The sequence below is a fragment of the Eubalaena glacialis genome, chromosome 15 (genome assembly GCF_028564815.1).
Source record: "Eubalaena glacialis isolate mEubGla1 chromosome 15, mEubGla1.1.hap2.+ XY, whole genome shotgun sequence".
Lineage (NCBI taxonomy): Eukaryota > Metazoa > Chordata > Mammalia > Artiodactyla > Balaenidae > Eubalaena > Eubalaena glacialis.
In genome coordinates this window covers 28,266,841-28,289,816 of record NC_083730.1, presented here as the reverse complement: position 1 = coordinate 28,289,816, position 22,976 = coordinate 28,266,841, and the positions used below count along the sequence as shown (strand labels likewise).

Sequence of the window (22,976 nt, the reverse complement as noted above, 5' to 3'; positions counted from 1 at the left end):
GCCCCAGCACCCAGGCATCCTGCTTCCTGCCTGACACCCACCTGTGACTTTATACAACCTGTCCCAGGTCATTTGGCTAGTTAGAGGTGGAGATGGAACAGGAGCTTAGAGCACCTGCCTTCCAGCTTTTTCCCCTTAAGGGGGTCTTGTGCAGACAGCATTCACTACACTATGAGACCCAGAGGCTCACAGTCTCCCAAATGCCATCTGTCCTCATGACTGGCCTACTGGTGTTGTTGGAGCATCCTTCGGAGAATAATGACTCTGCATGTCTGTGTAGAGCATGCAAAGCTTTTCTGGACTGTTCATGGTCTCTTTGGTTCTCATCAAGATCTTACATGGAACAGGATAGGAAGCATTATTTCCATGTGCTGTATGAGAAAACCAAGGCCCGGAGAGGCCAGATGACTTGTGCAAGGTCACAGAGCTGCAGACAAGAAGAGACTTGATTCTCTTGGCTCCTAGCAAAGTGGGTCTGGCTGGTATATAGGGCTGCAGCCCCTGCCAGTGCCCTAGGGGTGAGTCTGCTGCTTCTCTCACTTCCATTTCCCCTGTTGCTCGCCCACCTCAGCCTGCACTGCCCTTAGCCACACAATGCACACACACAGGTGCCCTCTATACCTTCACCCCGATGTTCACCACCATGGCATCCAGGAGGTCAAAGACACGGGAGGTGACTCCATCTCCTCGGTCCTTGGCGAGCCAGCAATTGCAGCACAACGTGTACTTGGTACCCTGGGTGGGCACAGCCAAGCATAGCTCCTCCACCAGCCAGCAGCTCTCAGGGGAGGCCCCGTCGTGGCCCAGCTAGGAGGGGACACACAGGGGCCATGAGGACAGGGCACAACTGGGAAAGAAGCCCTCCCTGCTCAGCATCTGCTTCCCCATTCTTCTGCCTCCTCCCTCAGCGCTGCCTTCCAATGTGCTTCGCACTCACTGACCAGAGTCCCTCCCGTGAAGGTGGAGAGATTTTGCAGATGTAATTAAAGTCTCTAATCAGATGACTTTGAATTAATCAAAAGATTATTCTAGGTGGGCCTGACCTCATTAGGTGAGCCCTTTAAAAGAGGGTCTAGACGTCAGAGACGGAAGAAGTCAGAGAGGTTTGAAGCAGAAGAGATCTTCTCTGAATGGCTTTGAAGAAACAAACTGCCTTGTTTTGGAGAGGGTCACTTGGCAGGGAATGCAGGCAGCCTCTGGCCTTGGTCCTACAACTACAAGGAAACAGATTCTTCCAACAACCGTTGAGCTTGGGACAGGACCCCAAGTCTCAGATGAGACCCCAGCTGTGGCAGCAACTTGATTTCAGCCCAGTGAGACCTTGAGAAGAGGGCCCAGCTAACTCAGACCTGGACTCCTGACTCAGGACACTGTGAGATAATACATTTGTGTGGCCTTAAGTTATTAAGTTTGTAGTAATTTGTTACACAGCAATAAAAAACTAATACACAGGCATCCCCATTGGGTGGGTGGAAAACAGACCTGGAGGGGCAGGTGATGCAACCAAGGTCACCCGGCTTGTTGATGGCAGAGGCCAGGAGCTCTTCCTCTGCTGCCTGTTCTGAGTGGGGCTCAGGTCGGGCCCACTCACCCTCCCACCTGTGTACTGGTCAGCTCCTTCCTTCCTTCCCTAGGGGTGGTCACCATCCCGAGGTCCTAGGGCCCAGCACCTCTATTTTCTTGATAACGCCCACATCCAAGCCTGCAACATAGAACTCCTCCACGGAGCCGCAGCTGAAGCCCTTCTTCCCTCGGGGGTAGTCCAGCCAGATGCGGTTACTGCGCTCGTCATCCTCTCCGATGAGGAAGATGAAGGCCCGGCTGTCGGTGGCTGCGTCCTTGTGCTTCCCCGTGGTGACTGACACATAGTAGGGAATAACTGCAAGAGATCATGGGAGCCCAGCCTCATCACGGGCCAGGTGGACCAGGGTGGGCTCGGACACTTGGAAATGACCTCTGGAGGCACTGATCTCAGCTCCCTGCCTCTGAGACAAAGTACAACAGAGCTTTTCAGACTGGCAAGTATCTACCCTCCAAGGACTGAGTGAGCTGGTAACTCCCAAGAGAAAATCAAAGAGAGCATTGTTGCCACATCTAAAAGCCCTGTTGACCAATTATCTTAGTTGCACCTAGCACTCCCATGTGAAGTGGGGTGAGAACAATAATGGCTAGCCAAGTACAGGGGTTAGATGCCTGAAAAGCTTATCATAGATAAGAAAAGCTTATCACAGCAAAAATGAGGTTGGCAAATGCAAGGTCTCACAGAAAGTAGGAATTTAGGGAAGACAATAAAATAGTATTTATATATGTAACCTAGTAAATGAAAGTTCTAGAAGGTACTCATTTCCAAAACAAATCAGATTAAACAGCATAAAAACTTGCTCAGGTAGTATGGCATAGAGTTCTAGTTGCCCAGCCAGTTTCCATTCTCCTTGCAGCTAAGGGTGGTCATGATATATAAGATGTTGGGAAATTTCTTTTAAAGGGTCTGACTCAACTGGGAGGAGCACCTTTTTTGCCCCTTACACTTCCATTCATTCTGCTTGGAATGTGGATGTGATGTCTGGAGCTCCAGCTCCAAGTCATCTTGGAACCATGGGCAACCTTTAGGATGGAAGCCACTTGTAAGATTGCCAGAGTGGTCAGGTTGAAAGAGCCTAGGTCCCTGAATTCACTGGGGCTGCTATATCATTCCCAACTGCTTCTCTTTGAATTTTTATGTGTAAGAAAAGAAAAATTCCTTGTTCATTTAAGCCACTGTCTTTAGGTCTGTTGTTACTTGCAGTTACTAACTGAAACAGGTTGGAAAACCTTCTCCTGGCTCATCTTCCTCAATAGCTTGGGTGACACTGCCCTGGGGTAGTAGATGTTAGGTTATGCAATCTGTAGCCCTTTGAAAAATTTCCAGACTAGATCTTCCTGGCTGGAATTACCTGCATTGTTTTCTGCCCATGGCTGCATTTCATCTTTACAAGGAGAGCCCCACTGGCCTTTCCACAGTTGATCATCGTGCTTAATTAAGAAGCACTTTCTTGTGGGTCCTGTCTAAGAAGGTAGAGTATAAAAAGATTGGCTCTTTCTGCCCAACCCCACAGACCCTCCATGTGGTCTTCTGGAGAAAAATATAGTGGTTGACATACTCTTATATCTAAGAGAACTGAACAGAAAAGCAGTGGATTTAAATGTCCAACAGAAAAATATACAACTGCCTTATCTCAAAAATCTGGTTGGAAAAAATGAACTTCTCAGGGGATTACAATATTGTTTTAAGGAGCAGGAAAAAACTGAAGCTAAAAGAGTGACTTGTTCAAGGCCACATGTTTTCTTGTCAGAGCCAGAAATGGAACTTAAATCTCCAAAAAAACCAGCTCAGGACTTCTTCTTCCCACCCCCCACACTGCTCATGCCTAAAATTTGCATGGCTGAGTCCTAAACAACATACAAGGAATTCTCATTGCTGCTCTTGATTTCTGTCTCATGAGAATTGTCCTAGGCTCTCTGGGCTGAATCGATTTCTTGGGAGTCTGGGTGAGGGCAGAGTTTAGGATGATACACTCCTGGCGGTAGCTCAGCAGATTAAGGATATCATCATCCTAACTTCTCTTAGCCTTTGTTTCCCCATGTGTAAAGGAGGCTAATTGCTGCCCTCTGTAAACAAAAACGTCAATTAAATAGAGTCTGGAGACCAGAAGGGGGAGCTCTCACTCCCTATGATGATGGCAGCGTCCAACAGGAAAAAGAAAGACTCCACTTCTTTCCTGGCAACAACTCAGTCAATGAAAAGTCCTGAACTCTTTGTTTACTACAGCTCTCCCAACTGCCTTTTCCAAGAGTTCTCCTCCCTTGCTGTGTGGGGACTTGCATGTAGTTTGCCAGGGTTGCGGACTCCGAATTGCAATTCTCTGCTGATCCCCAAAAACCCATTTTGCTAGAGAAATAACTGGCAGTCTATTTGTTTTAGGTCAACATTTTGGTGGCCCGTACAGGGATCCAGAGAAGAGCCCCGACAGGTCTGGGGCTGGTGAGCAAACAGGTGAGATACCCACAATTGAGCCCATTGTGCCCACTGCTTTTCTTGTCAACCCTGGAGTTTGAAGGTATGTCTTTTTCCTGGATCTGAGCTCATACTCTCTTTGCATTTGAAGCTTTCCAGGCTTTATCTGGGATCTATTTTAAGGTTTTGTCCTTTCTGGTTAAGGCCTTGTTCTGTATACAAGTACTCATTTGCCACCTTGGTCAGATTTTGAGATCAGACTCTTTCAACTGAAACTGGTTAGGTTTCAACCTGTTCCCTTTGGAACAGGGGCTGTTTCATTGCAACTGTGCTGTTTCAGCCTTTGACCCATTCCTTTGGAGTAGGGCTTGTTCTATGAGAAGTGGGCTGAGAAGCCTTTGGCCTGGTTCCTCCAGGACCAACCTGTTCCCTTAGAACTGGCTAGTATTAGGCCTGCAGTTCCTTTGCAAGCTGTTTGAGATATTTGAACTGTTTAAGCTATTGAATTGAGTTGTTTAAAATGTAAGATGGTTGAGTTTTTTAAGCTGTTTAAAAATTATTCTTTTACTCTATAGAAAAACCTCTGAGAAATAGGATCCCAGTTATCTAAATATTTTGAGGGCACCCCTCCTACAGGGAATCTGGTCAATTTTATGTGTAAAAACCTCAGTCCTTCCTCATACACATTTCTAACTAAATGGATCTACCTGACCAAAGGCAATTTAGAATATCAATGGCCAAATGGAACTTCTGAAATCCCCAAACTGAATTTTTTTAAAACCAAATTGGTATACAATAGTGCTAAAATTTCTAGAACTGAATGGAATGTGTATTTAGATTGGTACTTTGCGGCTTCCAAACATTATCATAAGCCTAAAGTTGCCTCTCTGCAAGTGAGTCTTTTGTAAGTAGCAGTACAGATGGGTCTTGTTGTTTTTAATCCAATCAGCCATGCTATGTCTTTTGATTGGTGCATTTAATCCATTGACATTTAAAGTGATTATCGATAGCTATGTCATTTTGTTACTTATTTTCTGTTTTTTTGTAGTTCTTTGTTCTTTTCTTCTTCTTTTAGTTTCTTCCCTTTTGGTTTGATGATTTGCTTGTGTTCCTTTCTCTCTAGTTTTTTGTGTATCTATTGTAGGTTTTTGATTTGTGGTTATCTTGGGGTTTGGATATGTTGACCCATAACTATATCTACTTTGTTTTAAACTGGTAGTCATTTAAGTTCAAATACTGCCTAAAAGATCTACATTTTTTTTACTCCCCTCCCCCATGTTTTGCGTTTTTGATGTCATATTTTATATCTTCATGTCTTTTAGCTATTATAGTTATAGTATTTATTTGCCTTTACTAGTGGGATTTTTCCTTTCCTAGAAGTTCTTACTTCTTGTTGCAGCTTTTTTTTTTTTAACATCATTATTGGACTATAATTGCTCTACAACGGTGTGCTAGTTTCTACTTTATAACAAAGTGAATCAGCTATACATATACATATATCCCCATACCTCCTCCCTCTTGGGTTTCCCTCCCACGTCTCCCTCCTAACCTCCCTATCCCACCCCTCTAGGTGGTCACAAAGCACCAAGCTCATCTCCCTGTGCTATGTGGCTGCTTCCCACTACCTATCGATTTTACATTTGGTAGTGTATATATGTCCATGCCACTCTCTCACTTCGTCCCAGCTTACCCTTCCCCCTCCTCATGTCCTCAGGTCCATTCTCTACGTCTGCGTCTTTATTACTGTCCTGCCCATAGGTTCTTCAGAACCTTTTTTTTTTTTTTTAGATTCCATATATATGTGTTAGCATATGTTATTTGTTTTTCTCTTTCTGACTTACTTCACTCTGTATGACACACTCTAGGTCCATCCACCTCACTACAAATAACTCAATTTCGTTTCTTTTTATGACAGAGTAATATTCCATTGTACACATGTGCCACATCTTCTTTACCCATTCGTCTGTCAATGGACACTTAGGTTGCTTCCTTGTCTTAGCTTTTGTAAATAGAGCTGCTATGAGCATTGTGGTACATGACTCGTTTTGAATTATGATTTTCTCAGGGTATGTGCCCAGTAGTGGGATTGCTGGGTCATATGGTAATTCTATTTTTAGTTTTTTAAGGAACCTCCATACTGTTCTCCATAGTGGCTGTATCAATTTACATTCCCACCAACAGTGCAAGAGGGTTCCCTTTCCTCCACACCCCCTCCAGCATTTGTTGTTTGTAGATTTTCTGATGATGCCCATTCTAACTGGTGTGAGGTGATACCCCATTGTAGTTTTGATTTGCATTTCTCTAATAATTAGTGATGTTGAGCAGCTTTTCATGTGCTTCTTGGCCATCTGTATGTCTTCTTTGGAGAAATGTCTATTTAGGTCTTCTGCCCATTTTTGGATTGGGTTGTTTGTTTTTTTAATATTGAGCTGCATGAGTTGTTTATATATTTTGGAGATTAATCCTTTGTCTGCTGATTCATGTGCAAATATTTTCTCCCATTCTGAGGGCTGTCTTTTTGTCTTGTTTATGGTTTCCTTTGCTGTGTGAAAGCTTTTAAGTTTCATTAGGTCCCATTTGTTTATTTTTGTTTTTATTTCCATTACTCTAGGAGGTGGATCAAAAAAGATCTTGCTGTGATTTATGTCAAAAAGTGCTCTTCCTATGTTTTCCGCTAAGAGTTTTATAGTGCCTGGTCTTACATTTAGGTCTCTAGTTCATTTTGAGTTTATTTTTGTGTATGGTGTTAGGGAGTGTTCTAATTTCATTCTTTTACATGTAGCTGTCCAGTTTTCCCAGCACCACTTATTGAAGAGACTGTCTTTTCTCCATGTATATCCTTGCCTCCTTTGTCATAGATTAGTTGACCATAGGTGTGTGGGTTTATCTCTGGGCTTTCTATCCTGTTCCGTTGATCTATATTTCCGTTTTTGTGCCAGTACCATATTGTCTTGATTACCGTAGCTTTGTAGTATAGTCTGAAGTCAGGGAGTCTGATTCCTCCAGCTCCGCTTTTTTCCCCCAAGACTGCTTTGGCTACTTGGGGTCTTTTGTGTCTCCATACAAATTTTAAGATTTTTTGTTCTAGTTCTGTAAAAAATGCCATTGGTAATTTGATAGGGATTGCACTGAATCTGTAGATTGCTTTGGGTAGTATAGTCATTTTCACAATATTGATTCTTCCAATCCAAGAACATGGTATATCTCTCCATCTGTTGGTATCATCTTTAATTTCCTTTATCAGTGTCTTATAGTTTTCTGCATACAGATCTTTTGTCTCCTTAGGTAGGTTTACTCCTAGGTATTTTATTCTTTTTGTTGCAATGGTAAATGGGAGTGTTTCCATAATTTCTCTTTCAGATTTTTCATCATTAGTGTATAGGAATGCAAGAGATTTCTGTGCATTAATTTTGTATACTGAAACTTTACCAAATTCATTGATTAGCTCTAGTAGTTTTCTGGTGGCATTTTTAGGATTCTTTATGTATAGTACCAAGTCATCTGCAAACAGTGACAGTTTTACTTCTTCTTTTCCAATTTGTATTCCTTTTATTTCTTTTTCTTCTCTGGTTGCCATGGCTAGGACTTCCAAAACTATGTTGAATAATAGTGGTGAGAGTGGACATTCCTTGTCTCATTCCTGATCTTAGAGGAAATGCTTTCAGTTTTTCACCATTGAGAATGATGTTTGCTGTGGGTTTGTCGTATGTGGCCTTTATTATGTTGAGGTAGGTTCCCTCTATGCCCACTTTCTGGAGAGTTTTTATCATAAATGGGTGTTGAATTTTGTCAAAAGCTTTTTCTGCATCTATTGAGATGATCATATGGTTTTTATTCTTCAATTTGTTAATATGGTGTATCACATTGATTGATTTGCATATATTGAAGAATCCTTGCATCCCTGGGATAAATCCCACTTGATCGTGGTGTGTGATCCTTTTAATGTGTTGTTGGATTCTGTTTGCTAGTATTTTGTTGAGGATTTTTGCATCTATATTCATCAGTGATATTGGTCTGTACTTTTCTTTTTTTGTAGTATCTTTGTCTGGTTTTGGTATCAGGGTGATGCTGGCCTCATAGAATGAGTTTAGGAGTTTTCCTTCCTCTGCAATTTTTTGGAAGAGTTTGAGAAGGATGGGTGTTAGCTCTTCTCTAAATGTTTGATAGAATTCACCTGTGAAACCATCTGGTCCTGGACTTTTGTTTGCCAGAAGATTTTTAATCACAGTTTCAATTTCCTTATTTGTGATTGGTCTGTTCATATTTTCTATTTCTTCCTGGTTCAGTCTTGGAAGGTTATACCTTTCTAAGAATTTGTCCATTTCTTCCAGGTTTTCCATTTTATTGGCATAGAGTTGCTTGTAGTAGTCTCTTAGGATGCTTTGTATTTCTGTGGTGTCTGTTGTAACTTCTCCTTTTTCATTTCTAGTTTTATTGATTTGAGTCCTCTTCCTCTTTCTTGATGAGTCTGGCTAATGGTTTATCAATTTTGTTTATCTTCTCAAAGAACCAGCTTTTAGTTTTATTGATCTTTGCTATTGTTTTCTTTGTGTCTATTTCATTTATTTCTGCTCTGATCTTTATGATTTCTTTCCTTCTGCTAACTTTGGGTTTTGTTTGTTCTTCTTTCTCTAGTTCCTTTAGGTGTAAGTTTAGATTGTTTACTTGAGATTTTTCTTGTTTCTTGAGGTAGGCTTGTATAGCTATAAACTTTCCTCTTAGAACTGCTTTTGCTGCATCTCATAGGTTTTGGATCATCGTGTTTTCATTGTCATTTGTCTCTAGGTATTTTTTGATTTCCTCTTTGATTTCTTCAGTGATCTCTTGGTTATTTAGTAACGTATTGTTTAGCATCCATGTGTTTGTATTTTTTACATTTTTTCCCCTGTAATTGATTTCTAATCTCATAGCGTTGTGGTCAGAAAAGATGCTTGATATGATTTCAATTTTCTTAAATTTACTGAGGCTTGATTTGTGACCCAAGGTGTGATCTATCCTGGAGAATGTTCCGTGCGCACTTGAGAAGAAAGTGTAATCTGCTGTCTTTGGATGGAATGTCCTATAAATATCAGTTAAATCTATCTGGTCTATTGTGTCATTTAAACTTGTGTCTCCTTATTAATTTTCTGTTTTGTATGATCTGTCCATTGGTGTAAGTGAGGTGTCAAAGTCCCCCACTATTATTGTGTTACTGTTGACTTCCTCTTTTAGAGACGTTAGCAGTTGCCTTATGTGTTGAGGTGCTCCTATGTTGGGTGCATATATATTTATAATCGTTATATCTTCTTCTTGGATTGATCCCTTGATCATTACATAGTGTCCTTCCTTGTCTCTTGTAGCATTCTTTATTTTAAAGTCTATTTTATCTGATATGAGTATTGCGACTCCAGCTTTCTTTTGATTTCCATTTGCATGGAATATCTTTTTCCATCCCCTCACTTTCAGTCTGTATGTGTCCCTAGGTCTGAAATGGGTCTCTTGTAGACAGCATATATGTGGGTCTTGTTTTTGTATCCATTTAGCAAGCCTGTGTCTTTTGGTTGGAGCATTTAATCCATTCATGTTCCAGGTAATTATCGATATGTATGTTCCTATGACCATTTTCTTAATTGTTTTGGGTTTGTTTTTGTAGATCCTTTTCTTCTCTTGTGTTTCCCAGTTAGAGAAGTTCCTTTAGCGTTTGTTGTAGAGCTGGTTTGGTGGTGCTGAATTCTCTTAGCTTTTGCTTGTCTGTAAAGCTTTTGGTTTCTCCATTGAATCTGAATGAGATCCTAGCTGGGTAGAGTAATCTTGGTTGTAGGTTCTTCCCTTTCATCACTTTAAGTATATCATGCCACTCCCTTCTGGCTTGTGTAGTTTCTGCTGAGAAATCAGCTGTTAACCTTATGGGAGTTCCCTTGTATGTTATTTATCATTTTTCCCTTGTTGCTTTCAATAATTTTTCTTTGTCTTTATTTTTTGCCAATTTGATTACTATGTGTCTTGGCGTGTTTCTCCTTGGGTTTATCCTGTATGGGACTCTATGTGCTTCCTGGACTTGGGTGGCTATTTCTTTTCCCATGTTAGGGAAGTTTTTGACTATAATCTCTTCAAATATTTTCTCAGGTCCTTTCTCTCTCTCTTCTCCTTTTGGGACCCCTGTAATGCAAATGTTGTTGCGTTTAATGTTGTCCCAGAGGTCTCTTAGTCTGTCTTCATTTCTTTTCATTGTTTTTTCATTATTTTGTTCCGCAGCAGTGAATTCCACCATTCTGTCTTCCAGGTCACTTATCCGTTCTTCTGCCTCAGTTATTCTGCACTTGATTCCTTCTAGTGTATTTTTCATTTCAATTATTGTGTTGTTCATATCTGTTTGTTTATTCTTTAATTCTTCTAGGTCTTTATTAAACATTTCTTGCATCTTCTCGATCTTTGCCTCTATTGTTTTTCCGAGGTCCTGGATCATCTTCACTATCATTATTCTGAATTCTTTTTCTGGAAGATTGCCTATCTCCATTTCATTTAGTTGTTTTTCTGGGGTTTTATCTTGTTCCTTCATCTGGTACATAGCCCTTTGCCTTTTCATCTTGTCTATCTTTCTGTGAATGTGGTTTTTGTTCCACAGGCTGCAAGATTTTAGTTCTTCTTGCTTCTGCTCTCAATTTTCTTAAATTTACCAAGGCTTGATTTGTGACCCAAGATATGATCTATCCTAGAGAACGTTCCATGAGCACTTGAGAAGAAAGTGTATTCTGTTGTTTTTGGATGGAATGTCCTATAAATATCAATTAAGTCCATCTTTTTTTAATGTATCATTTAAAGCTTGTGTTTCCTTATTTATTTTCATTTTGGATGATCTGTCCATTGGTGAAAGTGGGGTGTTAAAATCCCCTACTATGATTGTGTTATTGTCAATTTCCCCTTTTATGGTGTTAGCATTTGCTTTATGTACTGAGGTGCTCCTACGTCGGGTGCATAAATATTTACAATTGTTATGTGTTCTTCTTGATTGATCCCTTGATCATTATGTAGTGTCCTTCTTTGTCTCTTATAATAGTCTTTATTTTAAAGTCTATTTTGTCTGATATGAGAATTGCTTCTCCAGCTTTCTTTTGATTTCCATTTGCATAGAATATCTTTTTCCATCCCCGCACTTTCAGTCTGTATGTGTCCCTAGATCTGAAGTGGGTCTCTTGGAGACAGCATATATACAGGTCTTGTTTTTGTATCCATTCAGCCAGTCTATGTCTTTTGGTTGGAGCATTTAATCCATTTACATTTTTTAAAACATCTTTATTGGAGTATAATTGCTTTACAATGGTGTGTTAGTTTCTGCTTTATAACAAAGTGAATCAGTTATACATATACATATATCCCCATATCTCTTCCCTCTTGCGTCTGCCTCCCTCCCACCCCTCTAGGTGGTCACAAAGCACTGAGCTGATCTCCCTGTGCTATGCGGCTGCTTCCCACTAGCTATCTATTTTACGTTTGGTAGTGTATATATGTCCATGCCACTCTCTCACTTTGTCCCAGCTTACCCTTCTCCCTCCCAGTGTCCTCAAGTCCATTCTCTAGTAGGTCTGCATCTTTATTCCCATCTTGCCCTTAGGTTCTTCATGACCAGTTTTTTTTTTTTTTTAGATTCCATATATATGTGTTAGCATACAGTATTTGTTTTTCTCTTTCTGACTTACTTCACTCTGTATGACAGACTCTAGGTCCATCCACCTCACTACAAATAACTCAATTTCGCTTCTTTTTATGGCTGAGTAATATTCCATTGTATATATGTGCCACATCTTCTTTATCCATTCATCTGTCGATGGACACTTGAGGAGGTGGACTTTGGGAGCAATGATATATATTTTTTTCCCTTTTTCTCTTTTTGTGAGTGTGTATGTTTATGCTTCTGTGTGTGATTTTGTCTGTATAGCTTTGCTTTTACTATTTGTCCTAGGGTTCTCTCTCTCCATTTTTAAAATTTTTTTCCCTTTTTTTAGTATAGTTTTTAGCGCTTGTTATCATTGGTGGATTTTTTTTTTGGTTTGGTTGCTCTCTTCTTTCTTTCTTTCTTTTATTTTTATTACTTTAAAATTTTTTTAATAATTATTTTAAAAATTATTTTATTTTATTTTATCTTTTTCTTTCTTTTTTTCTCCCTCTTATTCTGAGCCGTGTGGGTGACAGGCTCTTGGTGCTCCACCCAGGCATGAGGGCTGTGCCTCTGAGGTGGGAGAACCACGTTCAGGACATTGGTCCACCAGAGGCCTCCCAGCTCCACGATCAATAACTACCTTAAATGTAAATGGTGGGCTGGTCCACGTCTGGTGGTGTGTTTTGGGGTGTCTGTGACCTTATTATGATTTTAGGCAGCCTCTCTGCTAATGGGTGGGGTTGTGTTCATGTCTTGCTAGTTGTTTGGTATAGGGTGTCTAGCACTGTAGCTTGCTGGTCGTTGAGTGGAGCTGGGTGTTAGTGTTGAGATGGAGATCTCTGGGAGAGCTTTCACTGTTTGATATTACATGGAGCCAGGAGGTCTCTGGTGGACCAATGTCCTGAACTCAGCTCTCCCACCTCAGAGGCACAGGTCTGACACCCGGCTGGAGCACCAAGACCCTGTCAGCCACATGGTTCAGAAGAAAAGGGAGAAAAAAAAGAAAGAAAGAAAAATAAAATAAAATAAATAAAGTTATTAAAATAAAAAAAATTATTAAAAATTAAAAAATTAAAAAGTAATGAAAAAAAGAAAGAAAGAAGAGAGCAACCAAACCAAAAAACAATTCCACCAATGACAACAAGTGCTAAAAACTATACTAAAAAAAAAAAAAAAGGACAGACAGAACCCTAGGACAAATCATAAAAGCAAAGCTATTCAGACAAATTCACACAAAGAAGCATACACATACACACTCAAAAAAAGAGAAAAAGGAAAAAGATATATATATGTCTATATATTAAAAAAAAGGAAGAGAGCAACCAAATCAATAAACAAATCTTCCAATGATAATAAATTCTAAATACTAAACTCAGATAAACATAAAACCAGAAACAAATTATTTGCAGAAAGCAAACCCCAAGTCTACAGTTGCTCCCAAAGTGCACCGCCTCAATTTTGGGATGATTCGTTGTCTATTCAGTTATTCCAGAGATGCAGGGTACATCAAGTTGATTGTGGAGATTTAATCCGCTGCTCCTGAGGCTGCTGGGAGAGATTTCCCTTTCTCTTCTTTGTTCGCACAGCTCCTGGGGTTCAGCTTTGGATTTGGCCCTGTCTCTGCATGTAGGTCGCCTGAGGGCGTCTGTTCTTTGCTCAGACAGGACGGGGTTAAAGTAGCAGCTGATTAGGGGGTTCTGGCTCACTCAGGTGGGGGGGAGGAAGGGGTATGTAATGCGGAGCCAGCCTGTGGCGGCAGAGGCCGACGTGACGTTGCACCAGCCTGAGGTGCACCGTGTGTTCTCCTGGGGAAGTTGTCCCTGGATCACGAGACCCTGGCAGTGGCGGGCTGCACAGGCTCCCAGGAGGGGGCGTGTGGATAGTGACCTGTGCTTGCACACAGGCTTCTTGGTGGCTGCAGCAGCAGCCTTAGCATTTCATGCCTGTCTCTGGTGTCCGCGCTGATAGCCGTGGCTCATACCCGTCTCTGGAGCTTGTTTAGGTGGTGCTCTGAATCCCCTCTCCTCGCGCACCCTGAAACAATGGTCTCTTGCCTCTTAGGCTGGTCCAGACTTTTTCCTGGACTCCCTCCTGGCTATAGCTGTGGCACACTAGACCCTTCAGGCTGTGTTCACGCAGCCAACCCCAGTCCTCTCCCTGGGATCCGACCTCTGAAGCCCGAGCCTCAGCTCCCAGCCCCCGCCCGTCCCGGCGGGTGAGCAGACAAGCCTCTCAGGCTGATGAGCGCTGATCGGCACCGATCCTCTGTGCGGGAATCTCTGTGCTTTGCCCTCTACACCCCTGTTGCTGCACTCTCCTCCATGGCTTCGAAGCTTCCCCCCTACCACCCTGTCTCCACCATTGAAAGGGCTTTCTAGTGTGTGGAAACCTTTCCTCCTTCACAGCTCCCTCCCCAAGGTGCAGGTCCTGTCCCTATTCTTTTGTCTCTGTTTTTTCTTTTTTCTTTTGCCCTACCCAGGTACGTGGGGAGTTTCTTGCCTTTTGGGAGGTCTGAGGTCTTCTGCCAGCATTCAGTAGGTGTTCTGTAGGAGTTGTTCCACATGTAGATGTATTTCTGATGTATTTGTGGGGAGGAAGGTGATCTCCACGTCTTACTCCTCCGCCATCTTGAAGTCTCCACAGCCTTTTCTTTTTCACTTAGAGAAGACACTTTAACATTTCTTTTAGGGCCGGTTTAAGTATTTACGAACTTTTAATTTTTGTTTGTCTGAGAAGTTCTTTATCTCTCCAGCAAGAATGATAGTCTTGCTTGGTAGAGTGTCCTATGTTGTAGGTTTTCCCCTTTCAGCATTTCAGATATATCATGCCACTCCCTTCTGGTCTACAAAGTGTCTGCAGAAAAATCAGCTGATAGCCTTATGGGGGTTCCTTTGTATGTGACTCTTTTTTTCCCCAGTGTCTGGTATTTTTTTTTTTTAATTAAAGTATAGTTGATTTACAATATGTGACTCTGTTTTTCTCTTGCTGCCTTTAGAATTCTCTCTTTACTTTTAACTTTTGCCATTGTTATTATATGTCTTGCTGTGGGTCTCTTTGGGTTCATCTTGTTTGGGACTTTCAGGGTTTCCCATATCTGGATATCTGTTTCATTTATCAGGTTCAGTAAGTTTTCAGCCATACTTTCATTAAATACATTTTTGACCTTTTTCTCTTCCTTCTCCTTCTGGGATCCTTATAATGTGAGTGTTAGTGTGCTTGATGTTCTCTCAGAGGTCCCTTAAACTCTTCTCATTTTTTTAAATTTGATTTTCTTTTTGCTGTTTTCATTGGATGATTTCCATTATTCTATCTTCCAGATCACTTCTGCATTCTTCTGTATCACCTAGTCTGCTGTTAATTCCTTCTAGTGTGTTTTTCATTTCAGTTGTTGTATTCTTCAGCTCTAATTGGTTCTATTTTTATATTTTCTAGTTCCTTGTTAAAATTCTCACTGTGTTCATCCATTTTTTTCTCTTAGTTCAGTTAGCATTCTTATTACTAATGCTTTGAACTCTTCATCTGGTAAATTATTTACCTCTGTTTTATTAGTTGTTTTTTCAGAGTTTCTGTCTTGTTCTTTCATTTGAAACACATTCCTCTGTCTTTTTGCATTTTGCTTAACTTTCTCTGTCTCTATGAAATTGGGTAAAACAGTTACCTATCCCAGTCTTGAAGGGGTGTCCTTGTGTGGGAGCAATCCTATGCAGTCTGTGTGTGCCCAGTGGCTTTGGGGAGAGAGCCGGATCTGAAGTCAGCACAAGTCATGTCGTCCCCTGGGGTGTGCTGGCAGCTATCACCTTGGTGGGAAGTGGGGCTGGAGATGGAGAGGCTAGAGCCAGAGCCGGTTATGAGCCAGGGCTTCTGCTATGCTCAGTGGCCAACACCACCCTCTTGGGGTTGGGGTCAGGTGTCAGGGTGCTGAGGCAGAAGTCCTGAGGGTCAGGTCCAAACTGGTTCCGTTCCTTCTAAGTGGGTTCTCCCCCCTCCTAGCATTAGCACCTTTGTCCAAGAGGGGAGTAGTGTTGGAGCAAGAGAGGTCAGAGTGGGCACCCAGTGTGGGCCAGGGCATGTGCTGGCTGGTTCTGGTACATCGGTCAGAGCTCCAGTGTGCTCTTGATCCACCATCTCTGCGAGCGCCAGTAATGGCCATGCTCACCCTATTCAGATGAAGTGCCAGGTCCAAGCTGGCTCTGTCCCCCACAAAATTGCACACTCTCCTTGGCAATGACAGCCTTCACCCTAGTGGAGCTGCACTGGAGCTAGAGGGGTGGAGTGGGTGCTCGGTGTGGGAAACAGGCTGGAGTCCTGGGAAGTGTCAATCTGCTTCCTCTGCCTTGTCCCTGGGAGAAAGCAGGCCTATGTGCAGAGTCTAGGCTTCTTACAGCCTTCATGTTAGTCCCACTGGTTTTCAAGCCAGTTAAGGGAAGTTCTCTCCTTGGTGTCAGACCCCGGGGCAAGGGTGTCCAGTATGTGACTTGAACTGCTCACTCCCCAAGGAGGATCTCTGAGCCCGTGTAATCCCCTCCTAGGGCACAGGTCCTGACCTGATCGATTCTCTTCCCTTCCTGACTTCCATGTGGATCTTTCTTTACAGCCTTGGTTGATAAGTGTCTTTCTGCCAGCCTCCAGTTTATTTTCAGTGAGAACTGCTCCACATGTAGATGTATTTTTGATGTGTTCATAGCGGAAGTTGAGCTTGGTCTCCTCCTACTCCACCATCTTGATCTCCTCCCTCCTAAATCCTTAATTTCTTTCTTTTTTTTTTTTTTAGGGCATAGTTATTTATTTATTTATTTTTGGCTGTGTTGGGTCTTTGTTTCTGTGCGAGGGCTTTCTCTAGTTGCGGCAAGCGGGGGCCACTCTTCATCGCGGTGCGCGGGCCTCTCACTAACACGGCCTCTCTTGCTGCGGAGCACAGGCTCCAGACGCGCAGGCTCAGTAGTTGTGGCGCACGGGCTTCGTTGCTCCGCGGCATGTGGGATCTTCCCAGACCACGGCTCGAACCCGTGTCCCCTGCATTGGCAGGCAGATTCTCAACCACTGCGCCACCAGGGAAGCCCCTTAATTTCTTATATTCCCTGGAATAAAGCTGAACTTTGAGCCATAGTCAAAGATTTTCCCAAAGTAACCAATGATCCTTACAGATTTGAGGAGGAATTGAATATAGTCATTCAAACTCATCAACCTGGTTTCTCTGACATATCAGCTAGTTCATATGCTTGGTGGTGAAGGCCAGGCCCAGCACTGAATGAAAACTGTTAATTGGGGCTTTCCTGGTGGCGTAGTGGTTAAGAACCGCCTGCCAATGCAGGGGACACGGGTTCGATCCCTGGTCCGGGAAGATCCTGCATGCCGCGGAGCAACTTAAGTCTGTGTGCCACGACTACTGAGCCTGCGCTCTAGAGCCCACGAGCCACAACTACTGAAGCCCGCACGCCTAGAGCCCGTGCTCCACTGCAATGAGAAGCCCATGCACTGCAACGAAGAGTAGCCCCTGCTCACTGCAACTAGAGAAAGCCCGCGCGCAGCAACAAAGACCCAACGCAGCCAAAAATAAATAAATAAAAAATAAATAAATAAATAAATAAATTTATTAAAAAAGAAAACTGTTAATTGGGAAAATCCTGAAAGGTGTCTAGACTCACAACTGGGAAGCCATCCTGCTATCTCACTATAGAAATACCTTGAGGATATTGCAGTTTCAGACCACTGCCATAAGGCAAATATTGCAATAAAGTGAGTCACATAAATTTTTTGGTTTCCCAGTGGATATAAAAGTTATGCTTATGCTAGACTGTAATCTATTAAGTGTGCAATAGCATTATATCTAAAAAAAAATACATACCTTAATTTAAAAATACTCTATCGCCAAAAAATGCTAACCACCATCTGAGCCTTCAGTGAGTCATAACCTTTTTGCTGGTGGAGGGTCTTGCTTTGGTGTTGGTGGCTGCTGACTGGTCAGGGTGGTGGTGCTGAAGGCTGGGGCAGCTGGGGCAATTTCTTAAAATAAGACCACGGTGAAGTTGGCCACATTGATTGACTTTTCCTTTCATGAACAATTTCTCTGTAGTGTGCAATGCTCTCTGATAGCATTTTACCCACAGTAGAACTTCTTTCAAAATTGGAGTCACTTTTCTCAAACCCCGTTACTGCTTTATCAGCTAAGTTTAAGTAATATTCTAAATCTTATATTGTCATTTCAACAATCTTCACAGTATCTTCACCAGGAGTAGATTCCTTTTCAAGAAACCACTTTCTTTGCTCATCCATAAGAAGCAACTTCACATCTGCTAAAGTTTTATCATGAGATTGCAGCAATTGTCACATTTTCAGGTTCCACCTCTAATTCTAGCTGTCTTGCTATTTCCACCACACCTGCAGTTACTTCCTCCACTGAAGTCTTGAACCCCTCGAAGTCATCCATGAGGGCTGGAGTCAACTTCTTTCAAACTCCTGCTAATGCTGATATTTTGACCTCTTCTCATGAATCACAGATATTTTCAGTGGCATCCAGAAGGGTGAATTCTTTCCAGAGGCTTTCAGTTCACTTTGCCCAGATCTAATAAAGGAATCACTATCTATCTATGCCAGCTATAGCCTTATACAATGTATTTATTAAAGAATAAGACTTGAAAGTCAAAATGACTCCTGATCCATGGGCTGCAGAATGGATGTTGTGTTAGCAGGCATGAAAACAATATTAATCTCACTGTACATCTCCATCAGAGCTCTTGGGTGACCAGGTGCATTGTCAATGAGTAGTAATATTTTGAAAAGAATCTTTTTTTGCTTTTTTTCTGAGCAGTATGTCTCAACAGTGGGCTTAAAATATTCAGTAAATTATGCTGTAAAGCGATGTGCTGTTATCCAGGCTTTGTTGTTCCATTTATAGAGCATAGACTAAGTAGATTGAACATAATGCTTAAGGGCCCTAGGATTTTTAGAATGGTGAATGAGAATTGGCTTCAAATTAAAATCACTGGCTGCATTAGCCCCTAACAAGAGATTCAGCTGTTCTTTAAAGCTTTGAAGCCAGGTATTGACTTCTCTCTAGCTATAAAAGTCCTAGATGGCATCTTCTTCCAATATAAGGCTGTTTTGCCTACATTGAAAATCTGTTTAGTGTAGCTGCCTTCATTACCTTAGCTAGATCTTCTGGATAACTTGCTGCAGCTTCTACATCAGCGCTTGCTACTTCACCTTGCACTCTGATGTTATAGAGACAGCTTCTTTCCTTAAACCTCATGAACCAACCTCTGCTAATTTCAAACTTTTCTTCTGCAGCTTCCTTACCTCTCTCAGCCTTCATAGAATTGAAGAGTTAAAGGCTTGCTCTGGATTAGCCTTTGTCTTAAGGGAATGTTGTGGCTGGTTTGATCTTCTATCCAGACCATGAAAACTTTCTCCATATTTGCAATAAGGCTGTTTCACTTTCTTATCATTCATGTGTTCACTGGAGTAGCACGTTTATAATAATTTCCTTCAAGAACTTTTTCTTTGCATTCACAACTGTTTGGTGCAAGAGGCCTAGTTTTCAGACTGTCCTGGCTTTCAATATACCTTCCTAACTAAGCCTAGTCATTTTAAGCTTTTGACTTAAAGTGAGGGATTTGCAACTTCCTTTCATTTGACCACTCAAGAGGCCATTGTAGGTATTAACTGGCCTAATTTCAATATTGTTGTGTCTCTGGGAATAGGGAGGCCACAGGAGAGGGAGACAGGGAGTGGCTGGTTGGTAGAGCAGTCAGAACATGCACAACATTTATTGATTAAGTTCACTATCTTATATTGGTTCACCTATCTTATACAGGTTTGTAGCACACCAAAACAATTACAATAGTACCATCAAAGATCATTCATCACAGATCACCAGAACAAATATAATAATAATGAAAAAGTTTGACATATTGCAAGAATTACCAAAATGTGACACAAAGACAAGGAAATGAGCAAATACTGTTGGAAAAATGGCGCTGATAAACTTGTTCTACACTGGGATGCCACGAACCTTCAATTTGTAAAAAACGCAATATCTGTGAAGCACAATAAAGCAAAGTGCAATAAAACGAGGTATATGATCAGGCTCAGGCAATCACTAGGTGACTTCATCGGGCAATTCCTAAGGCTTTTCCAAAGCCTGTTGATTGGAACAAAATTCAGGCTTGCACACAAAAATCTGATGAACCTGTTCATAACTATTATAATTGACTTCAGATTATTGATTCCACCTGAGTAGCTTTTAACTCTGTGTTTATTAATAGCTAAACAGGAAACTTTCACTTCTAGCAAAAAAGGACCAGGATGGAATGGTAAACTATGTCCACTCCAGGTTAGTTAACCTGGCACACCAGCTCTCTCGCACTCTAGATGAGCCACCTAAAAGGAGGACCACCAAAATTCTTATTCTTCATCTCCACAATTGAAGGCCCCTAAACAAAACTTAAACCCTTTAGTTTCTGCTATTATTGCAAACATACAGGACATTGGAAAAGAGATTGCTACAGATTTAAGTGCTTCAGGCACCTTCAGCCCTCCAACGTCCTCCCAGTTCTCAGTGACAGGGCTCACAGAAAATACAGGAGCTCTTCCCAATCCTCCCTCTTAATCAGCTTGGAGAAACATTTCTCCAGGTTGGGAATGAATCTCTCCCAGTCCTAACTGTCACGGAGCCACACTCCCAATGCTCAACCCCCCTACTCAAGCAGCCCCTGTCCCAGAGTACTAAAACACTTCAAATAGTGCGGATCTCTAATGAACCTCAAGAGGTTCCTGTCTCTGAACCTATTCCCTTTTGTTTAGGCCCTTTGAGAAATACACACCCTTTTCTCCTTTGTTCCTCCACTCCCGTTTATTAGGCCAAGACTTCTTAGAGAAGTATCATGTTGGAATTTCTCCCCCAAAGGGGAAATAATTGTAGAACTTGACAGTAGTCATCAAAGCAGCCAACCAGTTGAGTTAAATGCCCCTTTGACTTTTTTTATTTGTTCCACCTCTGACAGTACTAGAGATGATTCTGGAAACACTGATGATTTGTCCCTATTGAATCAGCTACCAGCTTCCTTAAGGGCAAAACCTCCAACCAATACTGGCAAAAATTCACAGTGTACCTCCCACCAAGATTCAAATAGATTCCCAAAAATCTCTTCTCAGAATTAATCAATATCGTATAAGTGAAGAAGCCCTTCAAGGCATAAAGTCAATAATAGAAGATTGCAAGGCTCAAGGCTTCATTATTTCTTGTACTAGCCCCTGTAACTCTCCCATTTGCTGGTGAGAAAACCTAAGCGTCAAGGGTAGAGGTTCGTCTTGGACCTCGAGCAATAGAAAACATAGTTATCCCTCAACACCCTATTGTTCCTAAACCTCAAATGTTACTAATATTCATTCCCACTGGAGCCAATTCTTGACTGTAAATGATTTATGCAGTACATCAATTAGTATTCCAGTTGATGAAGCTAGCCAATACCTTTTTGCATTCACTTGGGAAGAAAAACAATTCCCCTGGACAGCAATGCTTCAGGGTTTTTCTAGGAGTCCTTATTTCTCACAAATCCTGAAGCCTGATCTGGATGATATAAATTTCCATAGGGATCTATTTTGTTGCAATACGTGGATGATTTGTTTCTTTTCTCTCCTTCTCAAGCTTCCTCATAAGAAGACAGTGTCTACTTGCTAAAGCTTTTAATCTTGAAGGGACATAAGATTGCCAAAGAAAAGTTGCAGTTTGTCCAAACCTAGTTTCAATATTTACAGCATTTTATATCAGAACAAGAGCTATACCTAGTTCCAGATAGACTTCATGGGGTCCCAAGTTTCCCCAAACCCTAAACTAAGCACTGACTGCTCGGTTTTCTTGGGCTACTTTGTTATTGCGAAAATTGGATTCCAAATTTCTCTCTTAGGGCCAAACCTCTGTATGTTTTATTAAACAATAACAACCCTGACCTAATATTATGGGAAGAACCAGTTACATAGCTTTTAAGGCCTTAAAGGAGAGTTTGATGAACCCACCTGCCCTTGGGCATCCCAAATGGAAATCAGATTTCCTTTTCCCTTTTTGTATATGAAAAGGAAGAGGCTATCCCTGGGGTATTTACCCCAAAACACAAGGACCGCCATTGGCCCATAGGGCATTGTAGCCAGCAACTGGAGCCTGTGCCACTGGGATACCACCTTTCCCTTAGAGCCATTACAGCCACTGCCTTTTTGGTTAAGGGCTACTGAGAAAATCATTGTGGGATCTTCTTTAACCATTTTTGTACCTCATGAAGTAGAAGCCCTCCTGAATTCTCATCATACTCAACATTTCTAAGTCAGCCACCTTGCTTCCTATGAAGTCCTTTTGTTAACTGCTCCTCACATAACTCTTTTTTTTTTAAAATATATTTATTTATTTATTTTTGGCTGCGTTGGGTCTTTGTTGCTGCACGCAGGCTTTCTCTAGTTGCGGCGAGCAGGGGCTACTCTTCGTTGTGGTGCATGGGCTTCTCACTGCGGTGGCTTCTCTTGTTGCAGAGCACGGGCTCTAGGTACGCAGGCTTCAGTAGTTGTAGCACGTGGGCTCTAGAGCACAGGCTCTGTAGTTGTGGCGCATGGGCTTAGCTGCTCCGTGGCATGTGGGGTCTTCCCGGACCAGGGCTCAAACCCGTGTCCCCTGCATTGGCAGGCAGATTCTTAACCACTGTGCCACCAGGGAAGTCCCCACATAACTCTTTTACATTGTAATAACCTTAACCTGGCTACTCTTCTCCTCTCCCTCTGTGATGAAGTCCCTCACCACTGCTTAATGGTGATGGGTCACCTCCTGACTCCTCCTGATAATCTTCAGGAAATTCTTTTGGGTATTGTTGACTTCTCATGGTTCATTGATAGTTCTTATTCAGAAGGTGACAATGACAAATATTGTGCTGGGTATGTGATTGCAACTTCTTTTGATGTTGTTACCTATGGCTACTTCAGCCCTGTGGTTCATATGGTTTCTCAAAAGTGATCTCAATAGGTTACAATATTACACGAGCTCGTAATTTAACCAAGGACAAAACTGTCAATATTCATACTGATAGTAGATATGCTTTTGGAATAGCTTGTGATTTTTTTGGAATGCTGTGGGAAGAGCATGGCTTCTTTACTTCCAGTGGAAATAAAATTTAAAATGATCCCTATGTTCAGGAATTATTGGATGCAATGTTTTAGTTATTGATAAGATTCTGAGGCATTCTAAACTTGACTCTTTGGAAGCTGAGGGAAATCACCTTGCTGACATTTCTGCAAGGAATGCTGACCTTAAAGGAACTGAAAGCAGTCAAACCTCTGTCATGGTCCAAAGGGATATTTCCCCAAATG

At 41.8% G+C, this 22,976-nt stretch overlaps 1 protein-coding gene across 2 annotated transcripts in view; it reads right to left on the bottom strand.

Annotated features, from left to right (window-relative positions):
* The window catches only part of LOXHD1 (lipoxygenase homology PLAT domains 1), a 216,302-nt gene that overhangs the window by 39,492 nt on the left and 153,834 nt on the right, over positions 1-22,976 (bottom strand). The window contains exons 32-33 of one of the 2 annotated variants that reach the window (XM_061169894.1): positions 1,671-1,879; positions 622-807 (exon numbers count right to left, since the gene is read on the bottom strand). In XM_061169894.1, the coding sequence (XP_061025877.1) occupies positions 622-807; positions 1,671-1,879 (395 nt within the window). The remainder of the gene's footprint in view (positions 1-621; positions 808-1,670; positions 1,880-22,976) is intronic. The other variant, XM_061169895.1, reaches the window with a different exon arrangement.